The sequence below is a fragment of the Astatotilapia calliptera genome, chromosome 6 (genome assembly GCF_900246225.1).
Source record: "Astatotilapia calliptera chromosome 6, fAstCal1.2, whole genome shotgun sequence".
Classification (NCBI taxonomy): domain Eukaryota; kingdom Metazoa; phylum Chordata; class Actinopteri; order Cichliformes; family Cichlidae; genus Astatotilapia; species Astatotilapia calliptera.
The window spans coordinates 16,704,302-16,725,922 of NC_039307.1; the positions used below are offsets into that span (position 1 = coordinate 16,704,302).

The 21,621-nt window shown below is 39.2% G+C and overlaps 1 protein-coding gene across 11 annotated transcripts in view; it reads right to left on the reverse strand.

The window, feature by feature from the left end:
* Window positions 1-5,613: 5,613 nt before the first annotated feature.
* The window catches only part of palm3 (paralemmin 3), a 31,002-nt gene continuing 14,994 nt past the window's right edge, over window positions 5,614-21,621 (reverse strand). For 4 of the 11 annotated variants that reach the window (XM_026170618.1, XM_026170619.1, XM_026170617.1 and 1 more), the window contains 7 exons: window positions 15,106-15,158; window positions 14,490-14,570; window positions 11,260-11,387; window positions 10,570-10,642; window positions 8,854-8,878; window positions 8,226-8,276; window positions 5,614-7,142 (listed from right to left, as the gene is read on the reverse strand). In XM_026170618.1, the coding sequence (XP_026026403.1) occupies window positions 6,187-7,142; window positions 8,226-8,276; window positions 8,854-8,878; window positions 10,570-10,642; window positions 11,260-11,387; window positions 14,490-14,570; window positions 15,106-15,150 (1,359 nt within the window). In that variant the 5' untranslated portion in view covers window positions 15,151-15,158 and the 3' untranslated portion in view covers window positions 5,614-6,186. Of the gene's footprint in view, window positions 7,143-8,225; window positions 8,277-8,853; window positions 8,879-10,569; window positions 10,643-11,259; window positions 11,388-11,990; window positions 12,075-12,834; window positions 13,003-13,384; window positions 13,886-14,489; window positions 14,571-15,105; window positions 15,159-21,621 lie in introns of those variants that run through there. The other 7 variants (XM_026170620.1, XM_026170621.1, XM_026170622.1 and 4 more) reach the window with 7 other exon arrangements.

The window sequence follows — 21,621 nt, forward strand, 5'->3', positions numbered from 1 at the left end:
AATGCCTACTGTTAAAAAATAAAAAAGTTATTTGATTAAAAAAATGTTGAATGAATTCCTTTCTTAAAAGCTATTACAATAAAAAAAGAGAAAGCTAAAATGATGATAATAATGATGAAAATCAGCAACTTAATATTTTAAGTAATGAACTTTAAAAAATTGTTTTTGTAATTGCTGTAATTGATTACATAACACTTAAAAATCATTTCAAATAATGTGGAAAAAGTAATTGGAGGAACATAATTTTTATGAGTAAACAACTTAAAAATATGTTTTTAAGCTACCAAATATTACGTAAATGGTAATTAAAATCACCTTTGATTATGGAGGATAATTTAATTCCCGTAACTCAATATAGTTTGTTGGTTCAATCTAATTTCAACATAAGTTATCATAACTCAAAAAGAGTAATGGAAACTGTTGCGTTAATTTTTTTTGTTGAGCTTAAACAATAGTTTTTAGAGTGCAGAGCCTCTGACTTTGGTTTGATCCACATAAGGACCCTGCTGTTATCCATGGGACAATCCCAGGAGCTGGTAGAGACACATGCAGTGATACATGCTGAAGGGAACAAAAGGCACAGACACCGAAAAACAACAGACACTCTGGGCCTTCCAATTTTCTGTCCTGATTCAGTTTTTATCTCTCAATCGTCATCTTGATTTGTCGTAATGCTACCATCTATGCCTGTGAGTGACTCACTCTTCTCTGTAAAAGTTTCTGTTTTTACTTTCTCCCACACAGTCTTACCCCCCTTTCCTCACTCCCTCGTCGCCTGCTTCTGGATTTAGCAGAAGGATTTAATCTGCCTGCTATATAACGTCTCCATAAACATCATGCCCATCATCGTCTGCTCTCATCATCAGAGTGCCCCTTTCTTCCTCCCACTCTTTAACATTGTCATTTGAAACCCGAGCAGGATCTGCCTCAGGAAAACCCAAATCCATTTCCATCCTCATGCTAAGAACAGTGGGTGTCATTGACCTGTTAGCAACTGACTGATTATTCTGCCCTCGAGCAAGGTTTTCCCTACTATTGGTTAGGATGAGTTCATTCTGCTGTTTAACAAAATGTATCAACCACTTCAAAAACAGCAAATAATAAACAAAACAAAAAGAGAAGAATTATAAAATGTTCTAAACCTTTATGCTACGTCGCAAAGCAAAGAAGCAATGGCTGATTGAAGAGTTGAACACAACTCTTGGTGAATTGTGCAGTCTGGACAGAAAGTTCTAGACACTGGATGATATAAATATAAATGAAAGGGTTCAATGTATTTAGCAGACTGCATTTATTGACAATATGTAGTCTGCTACTGAAAGCTGCAGCACTCATTTTCGATTGGTATTTAAGGTAGCTTCTGAAGGGCTAAAAATATTTTCAGTTTGGCATATTTTTGCAATTAGCTGGATGTTATGTTAGAACAGTTCACAGCATATAAAAGCTCCAAACTAAATAAGAGAAGTTTACTGAATAAGAACGTCAAAATAGACGTACATATATTTCTTTAAAATGATATAAACTGCTATAAAATAGTGCTGAAGCCAGTTACCCTCTTCTGTACTGTGTACAACTATTTAGTTGGATCAGAACCCTCCAGTTATGCAACACTGGCAATAACAGGTTCTATGATTTTGAAATAGCAGAAATTTCTGTGAACTGTAGCAAAATCAGATTCAGTTACTGAATAGGGATACACTTTTATTCTATCATCAACAAAATAATGAAAAAAAAAAGTCAAACAGTGAACTAATTTTTGTCATGAATTGATGCTGATTGAAAGCTATATTTTCACATTCTTATTCTACCTTAAAGACAAGCACACATTTTAAAAGGTGTGACCTACTGCTTACCAAATATGCAACATGACGAACATGAAATATCATGAAACCGTGTGTGGATAGTCATTTTTGTTACGGTAAACTGGATGTCATTAATCTCAAGTTTCACAATTTCCCACTGCACAACAAAACTAAACAGACTTTATCTTTCTTTGCACACTGGGAATACTGAAGCAGACTATGAATACTTCCATGTGAACCCATAATTGCTTTAGTTTGGTTTATTATGATGCTACAGTTTCCCACTTTGCTCTTCCCGAGGACAAGGGGAAAAAAGGTATCATCATAATACGCAACATAGGAATTTAATTAACAGCATATGAAAATGTACTAGCGTGCTATATTTGATGCACTAGCAATTTCAGTAGGTTAGTAATATAACATTAGTACACCCAAAGATATGGAGCAATACCGTTAGCTAAAGCTACTATTCTGATGCTCTTGGTTAAACAAAATACTTTGGTTAACCTCTCAGTATACTATGTATTTGAATACATTTTTCAGAGAGCTTCTATTTACTTCTGTGTAAAAGGGCTTATCAAGGTAATTTAAAAATGATGAAGTGGTATAGTGGGGTAATGTGCAGAGAAAAGACTGAGAACTTCTGAGATTAAAGTTATAAATTTACAATAAAAATCATTTTACAGTCTTGGTCTAGCATGGTAATTTACAAGCAAAAATATAGACATTTTTTGATGTGCAGTATGTCATTTGCAAGATATGATTAAATGCACTATATAATGGATCACATAAAACTCATAAAACCATCCAACAAGAACAGGTTCAACAAGCTGTTGTTGGTCCTTAAACATAAAAAAAAAACACAGATTAAAAAAATGGAGAATTAGAACTCGTTTTTATAGCTTCCAACACATGATCATCAATTGTTATTCTTTTTGTCACACTATACGCTGACATTTGGCACATTGAAGTTAACTGTCTTCTTCGCCTCCTTCTTCTTCTTTCCCCTTGCTCCCTTTATGGGACTTCTATCGTTCTCTGGTCAGTTTGTTGGTTGGTTGTCTGTACAGGACAAAGCTCCATTTTAGGATCCATCACAATAGGTGGAGGCATGCTGAGACACAGCACTTGAGCACTGAACTCCTCCATCTCCTTCTGCTCCAGCTGTCTCCTCCGGCTAAGCACGTAGAACTCCACTGCGCGGTAAGTGGGGGACTTGATGTGCATGGTGAGCACCATACAGTCTGCACAGGATGTATAAAACAAAGTTCCAGTGAGGTTGACATTTCTCGCCGTCATGGTTAAGACGTGGCCTTCCAAAGTAAAGTCAAGGAGTTCATACTGGCATCTGCCAGCAACTCGTTCAGCTGTGATGTACGAGGAGTTGCGGATATCAACAACTACACTGGCTCTTCTTTTGGCAATGGAATCAAATTTCAGACTGACAGCGACTAAAGACCACCTTCCTGTCACATTGTGAATATCAAACTGTTCCAAAGGCTTGACCAACTTTTCACAGGCCACAGGAGCTGAACGGCTCACAGACACCAAACAGAGAAGTGTGAGAAGTATCGCAAACATGATGTCCGTCGCACCGTGGGGTCTCACTGAAAATGTGTCTGGTAAAGAGGTTTTCCTTCTAGTTCAATTCTTTCACATTCTCAGTTTTTTAGTGCTGGAAATTCCAGGATGGGTGAAAGGATTGTGTGTTGTTTACACCACGTTTGGTAAACTCAACATTCAGTCTAATGCAATATTTGAGTAACAAATGGTCAATGACCTCAAGTTGTATGCACTCTTCATTTTATCAGTTGTGATAAATCTGTTTTAAATTGAGAAGAAATGGAAAAATATTAAAACCTCACTTTTGCTTTATTTAGCAGAGACGTTTGAAAGCTTTTGGGTTGGTTTAAGTACCTTTGCCAGCGTGGCTGCTTTAAGCGTAAAATTCATCATCTGCTCTCCCCATAGAGAGAAAATCTTAAATATGAAAATCTAGTAATAATGTTAACACGATACAGGCTGTTCCAATATATTGTGTGCAAGTTTTTTAATTGTTCAGGTTTCAGGCTATTAAATCATAAATGAGAAGTTCTTTCTCAGATGCTCCCCTACATATTACCAAATCTAACACTGAGCTCTTGAGATGAGAAGACAACTTGTGGTTTGCACCAAGTAACTGAACAACTTTGCTTTTTAAGGCATTCTTAACCAGAGTTAAGCCAAGTAATAACACCGGTTGGGCAATATCTCATTAAGTCTCGTTAAGTCTGTTATTGAAAGGAAAGAGTGATGGCGATGGAGGAATATCTGCCTGTTTTGCAATGCTATGCACAACAGCAGTGACTAGCACTGTTACCTCCCGGCAGGAATTTCCTGGGTTTGAATGCTGCAGTTGGCTGGCTCATGTCTGTCTGGAGGTCATATGTTCTCCGTGTGCCTAAGTGGGCTCTCTGAGGCACTCTGTCTTCTTTCTGAAGTCCAGACATGTGCATATTAGCTCAACCAATAATTCCAAATTGGCTGTAGGTGGAAATTTATTGTCTGTCTCTCTTTGTTAGCTCTGCAACAGACTAGTAACCTGTCCTAGGTGTGACATGGATGTGTGGGCCGGACCAGTGAAACTTTGCCTTCTGCCAGTGTGAAGACTTTAAACTGCACATTTAATCACTGAAATATCTCTGTATAAAATGACCATACATGATAAAGAAATGCTACAATAATAAATGAAAGAAATCTTAAATTGAAAGAAATAAGCGTGTAGGTCAGTAGACTTAATCTTGGTGTTGAAAGAAAGGGTTGGCTATAATAGCAAATTTGTAAATATGTAATTTATAGCTTGGACAAATATATCCATGCACCAGCCAATCTGCACAGTGATGTTTCAACCTAGTTTAGAGAGGTACAGGATCCCCATGCAATAACTTTTTGAAATGTCTTTGTTGTCAGATGGAGCAGAGATTCTGGGAGCTCTCAGCTCAGCAGGACTTCTTTTCAGTTCGAGGACATGCTGCAGTCCTTTCTCCAAAGACTCCAGCTTTAGTCTGGTCAATAAGAAGACCCTGCTGTTATCCATGGGACTATCCCAAGACCTGGGAGAAGCACATGCAGTGAGACATGTTGAAGGGAACACCAGCTACTGCCAAAAGGTGATGACTAGTTCCCTTATTTCTTTCATAATAAAAAGCTTCATGTGCATACATTTGGAAGACTGGTCCAGTGTGCACTCATGATTCACCTTTCAATGCTTTAACATATCTTTTTCTAAGCAGTATGTCCAAAATAAAAACCAATAAATACAATCTAAAAGTAAACTGCATGTAGTAATACATGCAAAGTTAAGTTTTGTGTCGTGGGATTTCTCAATCTGAATCTTAAATTCTGTTTCCTAGTGGTGTCTATATAACTAGGTAAAAAACCATGAACAGAGAAAAAATGTAATACAGCCGTTTTTGCATTTCTTTTGCATGAAGCATGGATGATGTTTTGGGATAAATCCAGTATTTGAAGAACAAACACTCTGAATGCAGACCAAGTTATGTTAAGAAGAGTATTGCAAATGACAGTTTAATCATTAAATCATTAAAAAAAAAAAAAAAAATTATACACGCTTTCTGTATACAGTATGTACATTTGTAACAGAGTCATCTCAGGAATTCCAGGCCTTCCATGTTAAGAATTTTTTTTAAAAAAACCCATATGTATCATACTTTTAGGTAATATTTTTTTAACTATCAATGGAGCACACTGTTTATAAATGACACAATTTAACCAAATAGTCAGTTGGTTAAACCTGTTTAGGCTACTGTAGTGGGATTAAAAACATTTATTAAAAAGCCTAAAGCGATAACAGTCCAGCTTCAAGTCAGTAAAACAGAATATCTCCAGAAATTTATGAACCTTTCCATAACATTGCAATTTTCCAGTTACAACTCAGATTTTTAAAACTACAAAATGACTTCAGCAAATAATGTAAAATACATGAAATCATTTTTGTTCTCTCAAGAGAATTTTATCAAACTCAAAACAGTGTGGCCCAAAAAAAAACTGTGTGGTTTTTCTTTTTAAAACTGTAGTTCCACTTTAAAACTAGTTCAGTCCATGTGATTCCTCTCCTCATGTTGGAGCGAGCACACTTCCTGTTGCAGCATCAAAGCTTGAGACTGGGGATGAGGAAATTTCAAGAGGAATACTAGGAATGTTGGCAGTGGACAGTGGAGGAAAGGGAAGCAGCTTCCAGGCATTCTTATTAAAAAAAATGGATGGATGCACAAAACAAAGAGATGAGGGAAGTAATTGTTATGAACTGAGCAGCCAATGCACAGGCTGAAGGATACTGGCAGAGTGAAGAGGTTGAGAGTAAATGCATGTACACAGAGGGCATTTACATGACAGAGCAGCAGTCGCATTTTTTGGGCTTGGTTGACTCTCCTTGGCTAGCTGCGTTTGGGTTCGGTGCCCCAGCATTGGCTGGGCTGTCAGCGCCTGCTGGCTCTACCATGGTGCTGGGGGCTTTGGCGTTCAACAGAAGGGGTTCCTGTTCCCCAGACCCTGCCTCTGTTCTTTGGTTTTCTTGGGCATCAGCCAGAGGCACCTCCTGGAACTGATCAGTAAGACAGGTAGCCTCTTGTGCTTTTGATGCTGCCTCAGTTTCCTCTGGTACTGCTGCTGATTCTTCAGCTTGAACCTGTAGATTGGGACTAAGATTAGAAGGTTGTGCCTCAGTATAGACAGGCAACAAAGCCACCACAGTGCTCTCTGGAGGACTGATTAGGGACTGCGACTGCACACAGGCTGGATCTTTCAATTCGTTGTCCTGGCCCTCAGTTTTTACATCTCTATCTTCATCTTCACCTGGATTTGCCTTTATGCTATCATCTATGTCTCCCAATGGCTCACTCTCTGGCTCTGTAAAAGTTTCTGTTTGTACATCCTCCTCTGCAGCCTCCCCTCCCTCTTTGCTGGCTTCTGCTTCTGGATTTGGCAGAAGGATCTGGTCTGACTGCACGGACTCCTGTTGATCTGCCTGCGGCACAACCTCTCCAGAAACATCATCCCCATCATCTGTGATGAAGATGCATTCTGCTCTCATCACCAGAGTCCCTTCTTCTTCCTCCTCTTCTTTAACATTGGTATTTGGAACCTTGACTGGATCTTCCTCAGAAACATCCAAATTCTTTCCCATCTCCACACTAACATCACTGGTTGGCCCATTAGTGAGTGACTGATTATTTTCATCTGAAGCACTAACTTCAGTGTTTTCCACACCATTGGTTACAATGACTCCATTTTCATCCAGTGGTGCTTCTTGGTATACCTCCGTATCACTTTCACTTTTTTCTGAAGAAACCAACAAATACATATCAATAAAGGTCAACAAAATTCGTTAAAAAATGTTCTTCATTCATCAGTATTGAACTGAACCTTTTACATTGATTATAAACATTCATAATGGCTGGTGTAGAAGCAGCTTTTCAATACAGTTAGAGGTTGCTTTTTACATCATTAGCTCAGTGCAGCCAATTCATGTGCAACATTTAACCAAACGGTTTTCTATCCATGAATGATCCATTAGATGGAAAAATTATTGACCTGCTCCATGAAGTGCATACTAATGAAGAGAGGTATCCATTTGAATGAAGCAGAACATATTGACCATTTCAACATCAGCTAAAAATACATTAAAAAAGAAAAATAATAATAATATAGATATATTTTTTAGCTGATGTTGAAATAGTGTATATATCAAATAGTAAAAAAATAAATATATGCTAAACCTTTTAGGCTCGGCCATGAGGTAAAGAAGTACTAGCTTTATAAAGAGTTGGAGACACGAGAATGGAAAAAGGACTGGACTTAAACTAGATACGTATGCCAACTAATGTTTTTGAAGCCATTTAAATTCTGCAGTCTGGACAAGAAAGTTTTAGGCACTGGATGATTTCAATATAAATGGATGGGTTGATTACATTTCACCAACTCTTTTGTCTACTTTAACAGCTTGAGTAGCATCCCAACGGACATGTCCATGAACCTGCTGAACTATAAAAATGCAAGTTATGCACTTAGGTTTCTATTAGCATATATTTAAATTCAAACCCTTATCCAACATGTGTAATTATTCATAACAGAATATATGATCTTCCAGTACAGCATAGGTACGCGTGTGCCACTCTGTCCTTTATAATGCAAATTTCTATCAGTGTATACAACTCATATAGACAAGCACATCTGCAGGGAATTACGTGGTCTTTGAGGTGAGATAAACAGGGTCAGCACAAGCTGGTGATTAGATAAGAATTAACAAGAGGAAGGACAGAGAAAGGATAAGATTTTATCAGGCTCAGGATGATGACGGAGATTTTAATAAAAGCCTGGATGTTTCTGGATGATATTCTGTTGAGGTGAATGTCCTATGCCCACCTGATCCAGTTGAATTGTTTTCTCCATTCTGTGCAACATCACTGACCACTTCTAAGGACAAAATAATTAGTTATTAATAGACATGTAATGTGTAACTTGAGCATGCTGAACATGATGGAGCAATAATTAACCAGAATTTACAGTATAAGGTGTAGTGCATCAGTTATTACACCTGTGCTTTGGATAAGCTGTCATGTCCTGACTAAATAACGTTATTCTTTTCTATAGGATGGCATCCATTCACAATCCATTGCAAGTAAAGAAAGAGAAGCTGGAAGAAGTCCCAGAATTAAAGAAATGAAATCTAACCAGTATGGACTGATGCAATTAAGTAAAAGCAGAATTAGTAGCGCAGCTGTTGACTGATAGTTGGTAGGTGCCAGAAAAGTGTGCACGCACACATTAAAAGGTTTTGGACAGAATACCATGTGAGTGTTAAGTGAAGCAGGCAGATGGATGACAGCAATACCTCACTCTACATTTATACATACAAATTCTTTATGAATTTAAACTATTTTTCAGGGTTGATTTACTGAATTTATCACTTTCTTTGATTAAAAAGACAATGAAAAGCAAAGCACCAAATTTTTACATTTCTTAATTCCCAAAGAGATGTTCATCTACTTACCATCTCCAGCATGTAACATTTTTACCTGTTGGGTAAAAAGGAACAGGGGACAAATGAAATGTATTGTACTCAAATGGTGACATTGTGAAGTGTTGACTTTATAAAGTTTGCTAATTTCTACCCAACACTATAATCAGTTAAGACAAGTGCAGTTTAAACTGATCTAAACTGACTAAACTTCCCCCTTCAAATGGGTGAGATCTGATGAGATTGAGACAGATGATCCGCTATGGCAACCACTAAAGGGAGCAGCCAAAAAAAGATGATGCACATTTTAAGTGTACTTAAAGTCAATGCTCTGTCATAAAATACAAACATTAAAAAAGCAACAACCACAATAGCATGAAAGAAAGAAATGAAGCTTTATTTCTGAACAGACTGTGGCTGTAGCCAGCAGCTGCCTGCTGGCGTCACCTCTGCTAATTCGAGTCACTGACTCTCTCAACCGTTATTGTGATGTTGATGCCCTTTGGGGCATTTCTAATGCAATTACCTAATTGCAGACCATCCAAGAAGCTCATTCTCCACTTTTAGTGACTGAAATTTTGGCATTTTAGCCTAAAACTTCGCTCTACAGTTTTTTTCAAAGGTCACCACATATTATTTTCTGTGGTGTGTGAATGTGCTTGCAGAATGATTGCAGTGTTAATGGCATTTATTCACATACTGACTAACTTATCTACTTGTTGCTGTGGCTTGAGCTTTCACCCCTGCTGTGTTAGTCAGCACCACTCAATCAGTGTAAAGCTAGCACAGCACCGCTGTCTGTTCAGATGTTTTTGGCCAACGTAATCATGCTGATGTAACATGGATGGAGAGACTAGCTGATGATTTGCACTGAGATAATGATTTTATGTTTGCTGGATGAGTCATTAATAAGCTACGTCCCAGTCCTCCTCCTTTAGATTTAGCGTTCGACACAATTTATTTTGCCAGCTCCCTATAAACAAGCTGCTGCTGCAGCTGATGAGCAAAATTTATGTGGTTTTGCTGTAACCGGTGAAAGTTGACCCCATCTAAAGTACTTAACCACATCAAACACGCAAGAAGTGAAGAAAAATGTGAATTTGGTTTATCAGATGTACTGTACCTTTCACTCACTCCCAGTCTGGCCCACTAAAATCAAAGCCTTATTGGCTGAGCTTGTTTAAAACATTTAATTTTCACAGAAGATAAGGTCAAGCATTCAAAGGTTCCTCTATCACAGCCAGAATGGCTAATAGGCTGTAAAGCCTATTAAAAGTGGAATCTTCTGTTTACGTCTCCTACTGATTTTAGTTGAGCTCCAAAAGCCAAGGTTAAGATATACAAGTATGACAAACTTTACTAAAAGACCCTGGAGCAGGCAGTAGACGAGGACAGACAACTTTTGTCCGACTATAAAGGCCTTCGGACGTGAAGTACACATACACGGCCTTGGCTTGAGCTAAAACAATAATTCAGGAGAGGATCTAATGCCGTATTGTTTACATAACGGGGTTGCTTGCATTTATAAAGTTCCTGCTTTTGAACAAGAGGTGCTACATCAAAGGTACATTAAGAGTGGAATGCATTATGCATGGCAAAAAGCCACAGACAGAGGTTGTGGGAAATTTTCTGCTTAATGGAAGATGATGGAGCAAGCTTGTTCAACACATATACCAACCCCTTTTGTGTCCACATAGTGACTGGGTGAGTGGGTGAGTGTGAGTGTGTGTGAGCACACAACTACCGCACCGTTTCACTATCCTCTGTCCTTTGCTCCAGCTTTTCTTGCTCGTCTGCCAACTGCTTATTCTCTGACTGCGACCTGAGATGGACACAAACGTACAAAGAAAGAACAAACACAATCAAACCTATGATAACAACATCCTCATACTGGGTAAGGTCTAAAAGAACTTGGGTAAATATTACATTACCCTAACTGAATAATAGTAGGCATCACTACTACAAGCACTTTCCCCCAAAATTTTAGTTTACATTTCCTCAAAGGCCATGTACAACATGTGCTGGAAAACTTATAGGAAAGTGATACAAAGCTGTGGACCTTTGGAATAATTAGAGTGGGATCTTTGTAATTTTCAGAGCTTTGACAACTTTGTGCACTACAGTTCAGAAAAATCTCTTCGTGTGTGGCTCCTTCTCTGCGTGAGTTCAGTACTGGCAGGATTAAAATTCAGTTTTGCCAAAGAATACATTATGTACAACAAAAGCAAAAAAAGAGAAGAAAACTATTAGAAGACTGAAACAGAAGAGGGTATTCTGCAATATACATGAAGTTTCAACTATGCAAAAACAACTGAATTGTGACACTTCTCTCATTCTCTGCTTTGCTAACTGTCTCAGACAAACACAAAATGTCTTCCTTGTCTTCTAGCACTAACACACAGATGCACACACACAAAATCCCACAAACTGTGGATATACTTTTCAATGTGCTCTTCCATATGCTGGGCCTGGGCACTCCATGGAGGTGAGTGAAGGCTCTCAGCGTCCAGAGAGGTTGGGGATAAGGGAGCTCCTTCCATTAACCACTGCTCTCTCAGCGACTTTCTCTACAGGAACAAAGAAGGGGTGAAGGAGATGAAGGGGGAAAAACAGTGAACCAACTTTCATTAGTATTGTAGTTCATTAATGTAATTATATTACTGATGGGTTTAGAAGGTAATAATATGGAGAAATAGACTGCAAATATTTTATATATATCCTGATTATATCTCAGATCATTTTCAGTCATATGTTTAAGCAGCACTGCAAATCAATAGATAAACTAGCTTATTAGCAGCACTGGAGGCCTGCCAACATTCAGTTTTTTCATGTTTTCTCCTGTATTTTAAGACTCCCAGCATTATCATTGTGTGTCTAATGATATTCACTTTGCCAAACCATCCATGAAACACAGTCTACACCACAGACATAATAAAAGAGGGACGTGGCTCCAAGACTTATCGTTGCATAGAGGTTTATGGGAAAACAGTCCTCTGCCCCCTCGGTCTTTGACCTCAGTAAACACTTTCCTGATGACTTTACTGGACTCAAACACTGTTACAGGTCACATTAAATGGAACATTATTCATTTTATAAATTATAGTAATTTTAAGACTCAGACAGGAGGATTATAAAGGGTACTTCTGATTAGTTAACAATATGTCACTCACAAGTGGTTAGCCAGTAAACATGCAGCTTCGTATCCATCGTGTCTAATTTCAAAATCCCACAATAAAGTGGTCAGGTTTCGTAACAGGACAAACCAGCAGCTGAAATCATGGTGACTACATCCTTTAAAAAAAAAAAAACAGACCGTCTATTGTCTAGGCACACAATCAACACACTGTATATAATTTCAACTCTTCTGCCACCTTAAGATACCAACACAAGACCTGACACAAGAGGTGTGCGCACAACTAATAACTCTGTAGGAAGATCTTTTAGATGCTTCACAACTTTTACTTCGAAGGTATGGTAATAAAATGATGAAAACAAATAAATGTGACTTGGGACATATGTTTGAATCAGTGAAGTTGAAAAGCTTTCTAATATTGTACTACTGGATTTAGCATGATTTTTAAAGAAAACATGGTATCCAAACAGTCAAATTATTGACAGGTTTGAAAAGCTCTGTGATATTTTATTTTTGCATTTGTTGAGTATTTCATTTGGTGGATTGGCCAGAAACCAAGAGACTTTTTTTTGCTATTTGTTAGCACAGGGGAACAGAGCTGTATGAATTTATATTTATCTTCTGTCTTTTATTTTTTTATTATTCTGATTTATTATGTTTTGTATACATATAGATATGAAATATTAAATAAAAATATTCTTACTAATGTGATTATATTATACTACAGCAGTCCACATATAAGTTTAACAGCACAGTCAGAAAGTTTAACAAATGACAGTTAGCACACCGCTACTAGCCTATTTAGCACGAGGCTAACCTGGGCTAGTAGAAATTAATAGACTACAAGAATATTAATAAAACAGCTTCAGAAAATGAAATACCTACAGATAGTGGTTCAGCAAGGTTAGATAAGTTATATCTGGAACGTAGTGAAAGCAATAGAGTTAAGCTAGCTTACTGTTAGGTTACTCTTACTGTGCTGTTAGGTTATGGAACCGAGTTAGCATATTGCTAGTAGTGGTTGCTACCAGCAACAGACGTTTAACTGAAACTCAAGGCCTCTGAACTAACTGCAGGTGGCAGTATAATAAAACAGGAAAACAGTGCAGTAATATTTCATTAACACTTGCGCTAATATATTTAATGCAGTTTGGGGACATTTAAAATTTAATCTTGTTTTACTACAAAAACTAACATTTGATAATGTTATGATAATAGACAGATTTTGTTGACATGTACTGTATATTCTGAAATTGGCAAAAGTCAATATTACCATATTATAAAGGAAATCCCAGTTGGCCAAGAAAATTGCAACTTGTGAATCTCTGCTTAACATGTCTCTAGGCACCTGCTTGTGCAGTTAATCGAAGCATTACATCAAATAACCTTAATTTAAAAGCACATATCTGATAAAAACTGCTCAAACCTTACCTCGAAATAAAGCATGGCATATAGAAGGCATAGATTTCTATTGAGTGTCATGTCTCTCTATTAAAATGTCTGGTCAAATCAATTCCAGCTGACACCGGGTGAGCTCTATCACAGTCCTCAATGTGATATAAATCTTGTAAAAGTGATATCTCTCACTCTGTAATACGAGGCGATGTCTGCAATCTTCTCAGAAACCGCTCTGTTCCAGATTATTGGCCCATGTGTTCATAATCTGGCCACCGTTGGCCAGTAGTTTCCTACTCAAAAGTAAACGTCACAATACCATCTCTGTGTTTTCTCCTGCTGTGCAGGACAAGCCTAGCTCTGTTCCCCTCCCTGTGCCTTTGGCTAGCTAGGCAGGCCCCTCTAAACTTCTCTGCAGGTCAGGAACTGCATATAAGCTGCTACTCCCACTTATCAAATCCTTGCATCTAACCAGAGGTTAGAGTCAATGTCAAAGCTAATGAATGTGCTAAAAGCTGTAACGATAATAACTCCTGCGAGACGGCAATACAATCATGTAAGATTAATCGCTGAAGCCTCTTGCACATAGACTTTTGATCTCAAAAACGCACATTTGGAGCACTCTGCACAAATTCACAGGCACACACAATATTCTGCTACAGGATTTATACTGGCACACACATGCATACCTGCATGCACACAAACACTTTCTGCACAAATTTCACAAAATTTGAGGAATGTGCCCCAGGGCAGCATAACACAGTGGAGTAGGAAGTTGGAACACCAGTGTGGAAATGATGTGAAAACAATAGAGCAGCTCTGTAACTATGTGAGTGTGTAAACACACACATAAAAACTGATTTCAACAAAGGAAGGCTTGCCGCTAACCTTGTGAGAGAGTGACAGGGCGAGGAAATGTGCAAGTCTGTACTTACAGCTCATCCGTGTGTCTATGTGTGAGATACTGAATGTGAAAAGGAAATAAATTTGGAGGCAATCTGCTTGTTAACAAGCTGGAATGAGCTGGAATGAGCCTACGGAGGATTTTAGCTGAGTGAAATTAAGGCTGTGTCTCTCTGTGTGAGTAAGTGTGTAAATGAATGAGACAGGTTAGCTCATCCTGAATACGTGTGTGTCAGACCTTGAACTGCCGTAGTCTGAGCTTCTCATCCTCCTTCTCTCTTCTGGATCTGTCCTGCTCTTCCTGCAACCGACGCTTCTCCTACAAAAAAGAAGTGGAGGAATGCGAAATATGGCAAGGAAAGAGAATAAATATGGACATACTTAGAGAGTTTAGTAGAAATGAAGAGAGGCAGCAGGAAGATGATTTGGAAGAGTAAATAACACATCAGAAATAAAGAAAGGTGAGAAGCAGCCATGAAGAAGAAGTTAATGGAGAGGAGAAGTGAAATGAGGACACCTATCTAACCACCCATCATGTCATAGGACACTGTCACTGTGAACATTAGGTGTACTCTATTTTACATAACGCTCAAAGCAGCTGTTGCCTGGCAAACTGGTGTTGTTTTCGTGGGACCGGGGACAGACTGGCTCAGCACGCAGCACACTCATTAAAATATTTAAGAGTTAAGGACAGCTCTAAGAGCACGGTCTCTTCACCCTCTTTTTTTCCGTGTATGCAGACAAATGTGTGTGTGTGTGTGTGTGTGTGTGTGTGTGTGTGTGTGTGTGTGTGTGTGTGTGTGTGTGTGTGTGTGTGTGTGTGTGTGTGTGTGTGTGTTTGTGTGTGGACTCACAGCGATGGCCTCAATGCGCTGTTTGTATTTCTCAGCCTCATCCATCTCGGCACCTGGGACAAAAACAAGACGGGATAGGAGCAAAGGTTAAAGATCAGAGGTTAAACAAATATGAGGCGAGTCAGCTGGATGCATTTATGCTCAAAATGTACCATATTCACTGAATTGAGAGAATGAGCTTCAGCACTTATTTTGGATGAATGCTCTGGATTCCTATTATGTGTTTCCTTTTGTTGAGATGTCCATGTTATGCAGTTTTTGACGAGGTTTTTGTGTTCTTGCAAAAAACGTCTCTTGCCTGAAGCAGTATTTCATAAACTTTTTTCAAACTTTTCTCAATAATGTTCCTCCTTTGAATTGTCTTCTCTAAGGGAAGTAAGCCCGAGCAGCTCAAAGCATTTTCTAGTAAAAAAAAAGAAGACATCTGCATAATATGTGTCATTGAACATAAAAAAAGACTTAAAATACTACTCATTAGCTGTTTAAATCCATCACTAAGTTAGTGATAAACAGTATTTTCATGACTTTATTTTTGCTGTGTTGTAGCATTGTTTTTCTTCCTCTGTCTGGTTTAGAAACTGGCTAATGACAGTTACAAAGTGCATCGGAAACAGAAATACTGAACATAAAAATGTGGCTTGTCAAACATTTTTATATCAACTTACAACAGTTTTGTTTAAAAAACATGCATAACTGATAGGTTTTAAATTAACATAAAAATCATAAGAACCCTCAGCTCTATTTAGACTAACACTAGGGGTTCTAGTACCCCCAGTTGAGAAACACTGGTTTGAAGAGTGTATAAAGATGAGAATCAAACAACATTTCTGCATTGGTCCCCAACTCTCGGAGTGCAGTTGAGTCTCTACATCAGAGGACAGCGGCAGCTAATGAGCGGTATCAAAAATCAAAGGCAGGAATTTAGCCTTTGCTATTTGTGAAGTATGCAGCTGGACTAGCATTACTATGTATCCTCATTATCGGACCCAATATGACTCACGATCATCCCCCCAAAATGTCTTTCCAGTACCCCCATTAAGCTTTTTGTTTTTGTCATGACGCAGCCTCAGGCATCTGCAAGAAGATAAGCACAGACAATATTTGTTTTCCCTTGCAGCTGACACTCTGTGGGATAATATTTGAGTTACCCCAAACTAGGAGCAGAGCCACACATAGCAACCAGCTCACGGCAACTCAGTCATTACCGACTTCCTGCCATCACAAGCCATAACTCTCCATATTTTGCTCTCCACAGAGTGAAACTCTTAAAATAAAATTTAAAAATAAAGTTAACTTCCTAGGAGAAAAACAACACGTATTTCTGACCCGCATGTAATTCAGCACTGACTAGGTTCCATAAAAATATAGGAAACATAATTAAAACAGTTATTGGAAATTGACGTTTTTGGGGTTTTTTACCCCACACAATGACAGCAACATTTTGCTTGTCACCGTCAATCCTGTGTGGTATGCTAGGAGTGCTGTCCTACACCAGTAAACATTTAGCCACCAGGGTAACTGAGATGTCACACTGGGACAGATCTGACTAATGCAGGGAGCCGTTTCTATACCAAATGCCACGCTGTCACAACTACTGCTGCTAATCGCCATCACAGCACTTTGAAGCGCAAAATATGTGCTTACCAATGCACAACATGCACTCGCAAAACACTTTCCAGATGCATAACCTGTAAAACCTCATAAAGATGGTAATAAGCACACCAACAGGAAGGTTACATTTCAGAGATGATGCCAGATTTGAGACTAAAATAAAACTTTATCCTGGCACATCAAATTCAATAAAATTAAAGAAGCTGCCAGAATAAGCCTTGACACATCAACTCTTGGACACATTGCTTGTTTTTCCCCAAAATGCCCTCCCCATCCTGATACACGCACATTGCAAATCAGGTCTCTTTTCTTTCTTCCCAGAAGGCAACCTAGCACTTTAGCTTATGTTGCTCCTAAAATATGGTAGATCTTTCAGGGCTTATCATAGCAAGAAACTTTCTCTTACCAACACCTGAAGGATTCCTTTTGGCACCCTCCAGGAGTGGGGAAGGTAGTGGTGGTGGAGGGGGAGCGGGACTCAAATAAAATATATGAAAATGTGCATGCACTTTGTATGGAGAGGGGAAACAGAGAAAGATGGAAAAAAGGAGGAAAGAGAAAAATTTTGATGAGGACACAACCTCCAGCATGGCTCTCATTATTCTGCCGTTCTCTAAAATGTGCACAAAGTAAAAGCATCAGCAGAAAGACATGGGAAAGTATATACATATGCTATATATACAGAGACAACATAGAATGCAGCCTTCAAGAGCAAAAGAGGTAGAAAGAGACAAAATCTTATTGTGCCAGGGTTTTGAATGACTGAAGGTGCAGTGACAGCTTACAGTATAACCCTCCGTGGGGAGCGGCGGCTTGTGTCTCATCAGGGCTCCAGGAGAGCGCCTAGAATAGCAGCCAGAGATAAACAAGCAAACACAAACAAGAGCTTTGATGAGGAGGTATTGAGGAGCTCCCCGTAGACACACAGACTTCGATAATTAGACATGATACAAGAGGGTAGAGAAGGGAAGGCTGACAAAGTCAAAAAGTTAAGAGACTAGGAAAGTCAAGCTGGCTGAAGCTACAGAAACGGAAAAGATGTAAGGGGACGGAGGTGACATGTGCAAATGTAGCAACTGCTTAGGGATTGTGATTTCTTATTGTCACTGCGACTTATTGTCAATGTGACTGACCTGTAACACAAAGAGCCAGAGAGAAAACAAAGGATTTAGAAGAACAGATCCCGATTGTCATCAAACTCAGGTCAGTGGGTTTGCAGCTAAACCAAAGAATAAATTTGTAATCTGGAATTTTAAAAGCCTGGAAGTGGCGCAAAGAAAAACATCCAACATCTGGAGAACTGATTTCCATGCCCTCTGGTGAGGAGGATTTCAAAACCAATCAGTCAAGCTAAGTCAATTTTGTTAATACAGCTCCAAATCAAATCCACTGACACTGTCTAACTCTAGAACCTTAAAGCAAATGCGCTACAAGCATATTTTAAAAGGATAAAAAACAGCACGATGTGCATGATGGGAAGATGTGTAGGTCATATTAGAATAGATAGAAATGGTAAAACAAAAACAAAAATCTGATTTGTGGGGACAGCAGTCTAAGCAGAAACAACCTGACTTCCTCCTCCCTTGCCATCTCTTCCAGGAGGACACCAAAGGTTTTTCCAAGCAGGCTGAGAGGCATAATCTCTCCAGCAAGTCCTGGGTCTGCCCCTGGGCCTCCTCCTGGTAGGAAATGCCTGAAGCATCTCACGCAGGAGGTGGCCAGGAATCATCCTAGTCAGATGCTTGAACCTCCACATGGGGGATATTGGCTTGAACCCCTCTTGAATGACCAAGCTCTTCACCATGTCTCTAAGGGACACCCTGCCACCTTTGGGAGGAAACTCATTTCTGCCACTTGTATCTATTATCTCAATCTTTCAGTCTCACCCAGAGCTCATGGCCATAGGTGAATGTAGGGACATAGATCGACCAGTAAATCAACAGCTTCACTTCACCACAGCTACAACGTCCACATCACTGCTAACACCAAACCAATTTTCAGTCTCCAGTTCCACTCTCTACTCACTTATGACCAAGACCCAAGATACTGATACTCCTCCACTTGGTAGAGCTACTTATTACCAACCCCTAACTGGGTAATCCACCCTTTTCTGACTGATAACCACGGTTTCAGACTTGGAGGTGCTAATCTTTATCCCGTTCTCATTGACACTCGAATGCAGACCACCCAAGTACAAACTGAAAAGTCAAGTCAACAACCCCCCCCCCAAATTAGGAGTCATATGAATATGAAATCTTTTTTTTAAACTATGAATCTTTTCACCTCAACTGTGAATATTAACACAACTCCCACAATCATATTCTGGCATTAAGAAAGCCCAGCAGCGCATAAATGTGTGGGACTTCAGGGCCTTTGTTAATTTGGCCTAAATCCAATACATCCCAGAAGCAGACAGCGGCAATTAAGTCATGTGGTCATAATCATAGTTTTGCCACTACAGCATTTAATTACAGATAATGCTTCACCTGTAACACCTGCTACATGCCAGCTTAGATCAGTTCCATTAAACCAGATTTGGTTTTGAATGCTGTAATTTGCGTCGAACACAAAGCTTGCCAATTGAAGCTATCTGCTCTCAGTGGTATGACCCTCTACCACACACACAGACACACACACACACTCACACACAGTAGTCTGTGTGTGTCTAGCAATGCTGAGATATCGTTAACAATAACCATTTTGCCAGTGAACCAAAGCAGTGTGAATGTGGGCCAACATAAACAATACAAGGACAGGTTGAAGAGCAGAATTCAGCCATCAATAACTTTGTTTTTCAAAGTTCTAGATGTCGTAGTGCTTTCCCCTCTGTGACATATAAAAATGGCTGGTATAGAAAAGATCTCTCTTGAGAAATGTAAGGGTCAACTATCCACTATCAGAAATAAATGGCAGCTTCAAGGGATGCAACCATACATTTGCTTAGCGCCAGTTGACCGATTCACGCTGACTTGCATCAGCCTGTTGGCCCTTCTTGGACACTTCAATGAACTGCTAATTGATGTGTTCATTGGAAGGCTGAGGAAGTCGAGTTGCGTCACCGTCATTCAGCATTACCCCAGCAGGGTTTCTTTACAAACATTCCTCCTGCCCCGTTGCAAAAGAATGTGGTGCATATTTGCCGTGCATGCATGTGTATGTAAAAATGTATATTTGCCTAGTGGGGAGTCATGAAGTCTGTATACCAAGTGCTTGTGTAGTGACATTAGCTCTGTGGGAACAGATGGAGGAACAGTAGGGTGTCTGCAATGCAAACTACAAGTATTATAGAATTACAGCTCGCAGTTTGTGCTGTTCTCTGATCCACACCGACGGGGAGTGCACAATTGACTGCATATGAGACTGAAAAATGGGAAAGTTGGGTAGTGTTATTTCTAAAAGGCAAGGCACTTAATCAAAAGACCAGAACAACTTCCCTACAAACTTTGATGTTCAGCTAAATCACAGGGCGAATGTAAAGAAAAGTCTGAGAAAATACCACAAAAACCACTTTAAAAAGAAAGTCTCTAAAGAGTCTGCGTGGGATGCAATCAGCACAGTCAGTGTTACCTGATAGGCAGTCATCACATGCATCAATGCCTCATGTTGGTCTCTATTAGGTGGAATACAACCTATAGTGGTAGGAAAGATGCAATGTCTATAAGCTTGCTACATGGGTGTCATAGAAATCTAAAGGATGTTTCTGAGCTCAGAACCTTATTTAAAAATAATAAATGACTCAAACATGAGAGCAGCAACTGCAGTGAAGCATGGAAACTGAACTTTTGGTATGAGACTAGCAAGATTGTGACATGGTGCACTTTGAGTCCAGACATTGCTACATTGGGATAAATGACTGAAAAAGCTCCTGTGATGAACAACTGGCTTAAACAGGAGCACTATAACACCCTAAATATATTTTGGGGAAATTGCATCAATTTAGTCAAAAACTGAGATTATAGGGGAGGACGGTGAGGAGAGGGAGTCACTGAAAGGCCACCCATTTACATTTTGATTGTGGGTGAGGATGAAATCATGCTGCTGACAGAAATACAGAGAAGCAGGGTGGCCAGCACCGCAAGTTTCTGCTCCATTTTTTTTAAAGCTCCTTTCACAGTTCATCCTATAATGACGCTAAGAATACCCCCTCATTAAACTGCTTTTCCTGGTTCAACCCGAAGCAAACAAAGAGGGTTGACGACTAACACAGCAGTGTAGGTGTGCAGGATGGCGTCCTGCTATGCTGGCTCCCTGTTTCACACAGATGTTGATTCAGCTCTGTGACTGGCTCTGTTACAGGCTTAAAGGCAACAATAATCACATAAAAATGCATAATGGCAATGTATGACTATGTGAAAGGGGCTTTGAAGAGATGTGGGGATGGAGATGGGAGATCAAAAAAATAAAAATAATATAAAAGAAGGTGCCGACTGAGAGGAGTGGGGAGCAGATAAGTGTGCGGTATCGTGTGTCCTCAATTACTATAAGCTTACCTAAGTACTAACAGTGTTAGCTTTTTTTCTTTCATAAAAGCAAACCTCATACGCTGAAATCAAGTATAAAGTTTATTGCATCAGCTTGAGGCTCATTTACAATATTGCTTCTAAATGTCCTATTTGTGTTTCTGTTCAGTATTGCTGTAGTTCTTTTCAGCCTTGGGGAATAGAGTCTTCAACTGTAGCATTTAAACTGCAGAAAGGAATAGTCAAAGATGACAGGAGCAAAAAAAAAAGGTTCAAAAACACACTGGGACTAAAAGTTCAATCTGGAAAGTTTCACATTTTCTAATCTGTGAAACAAAGAGAGACAGACAAAGTATTTCAAGGCCACCGCAAGTTCAAAATATCCTTCCACCAAAGTGCTTGGGAACAGGAAGAGCGAAAACATCATCCTTCGGCAGGAGAGCGT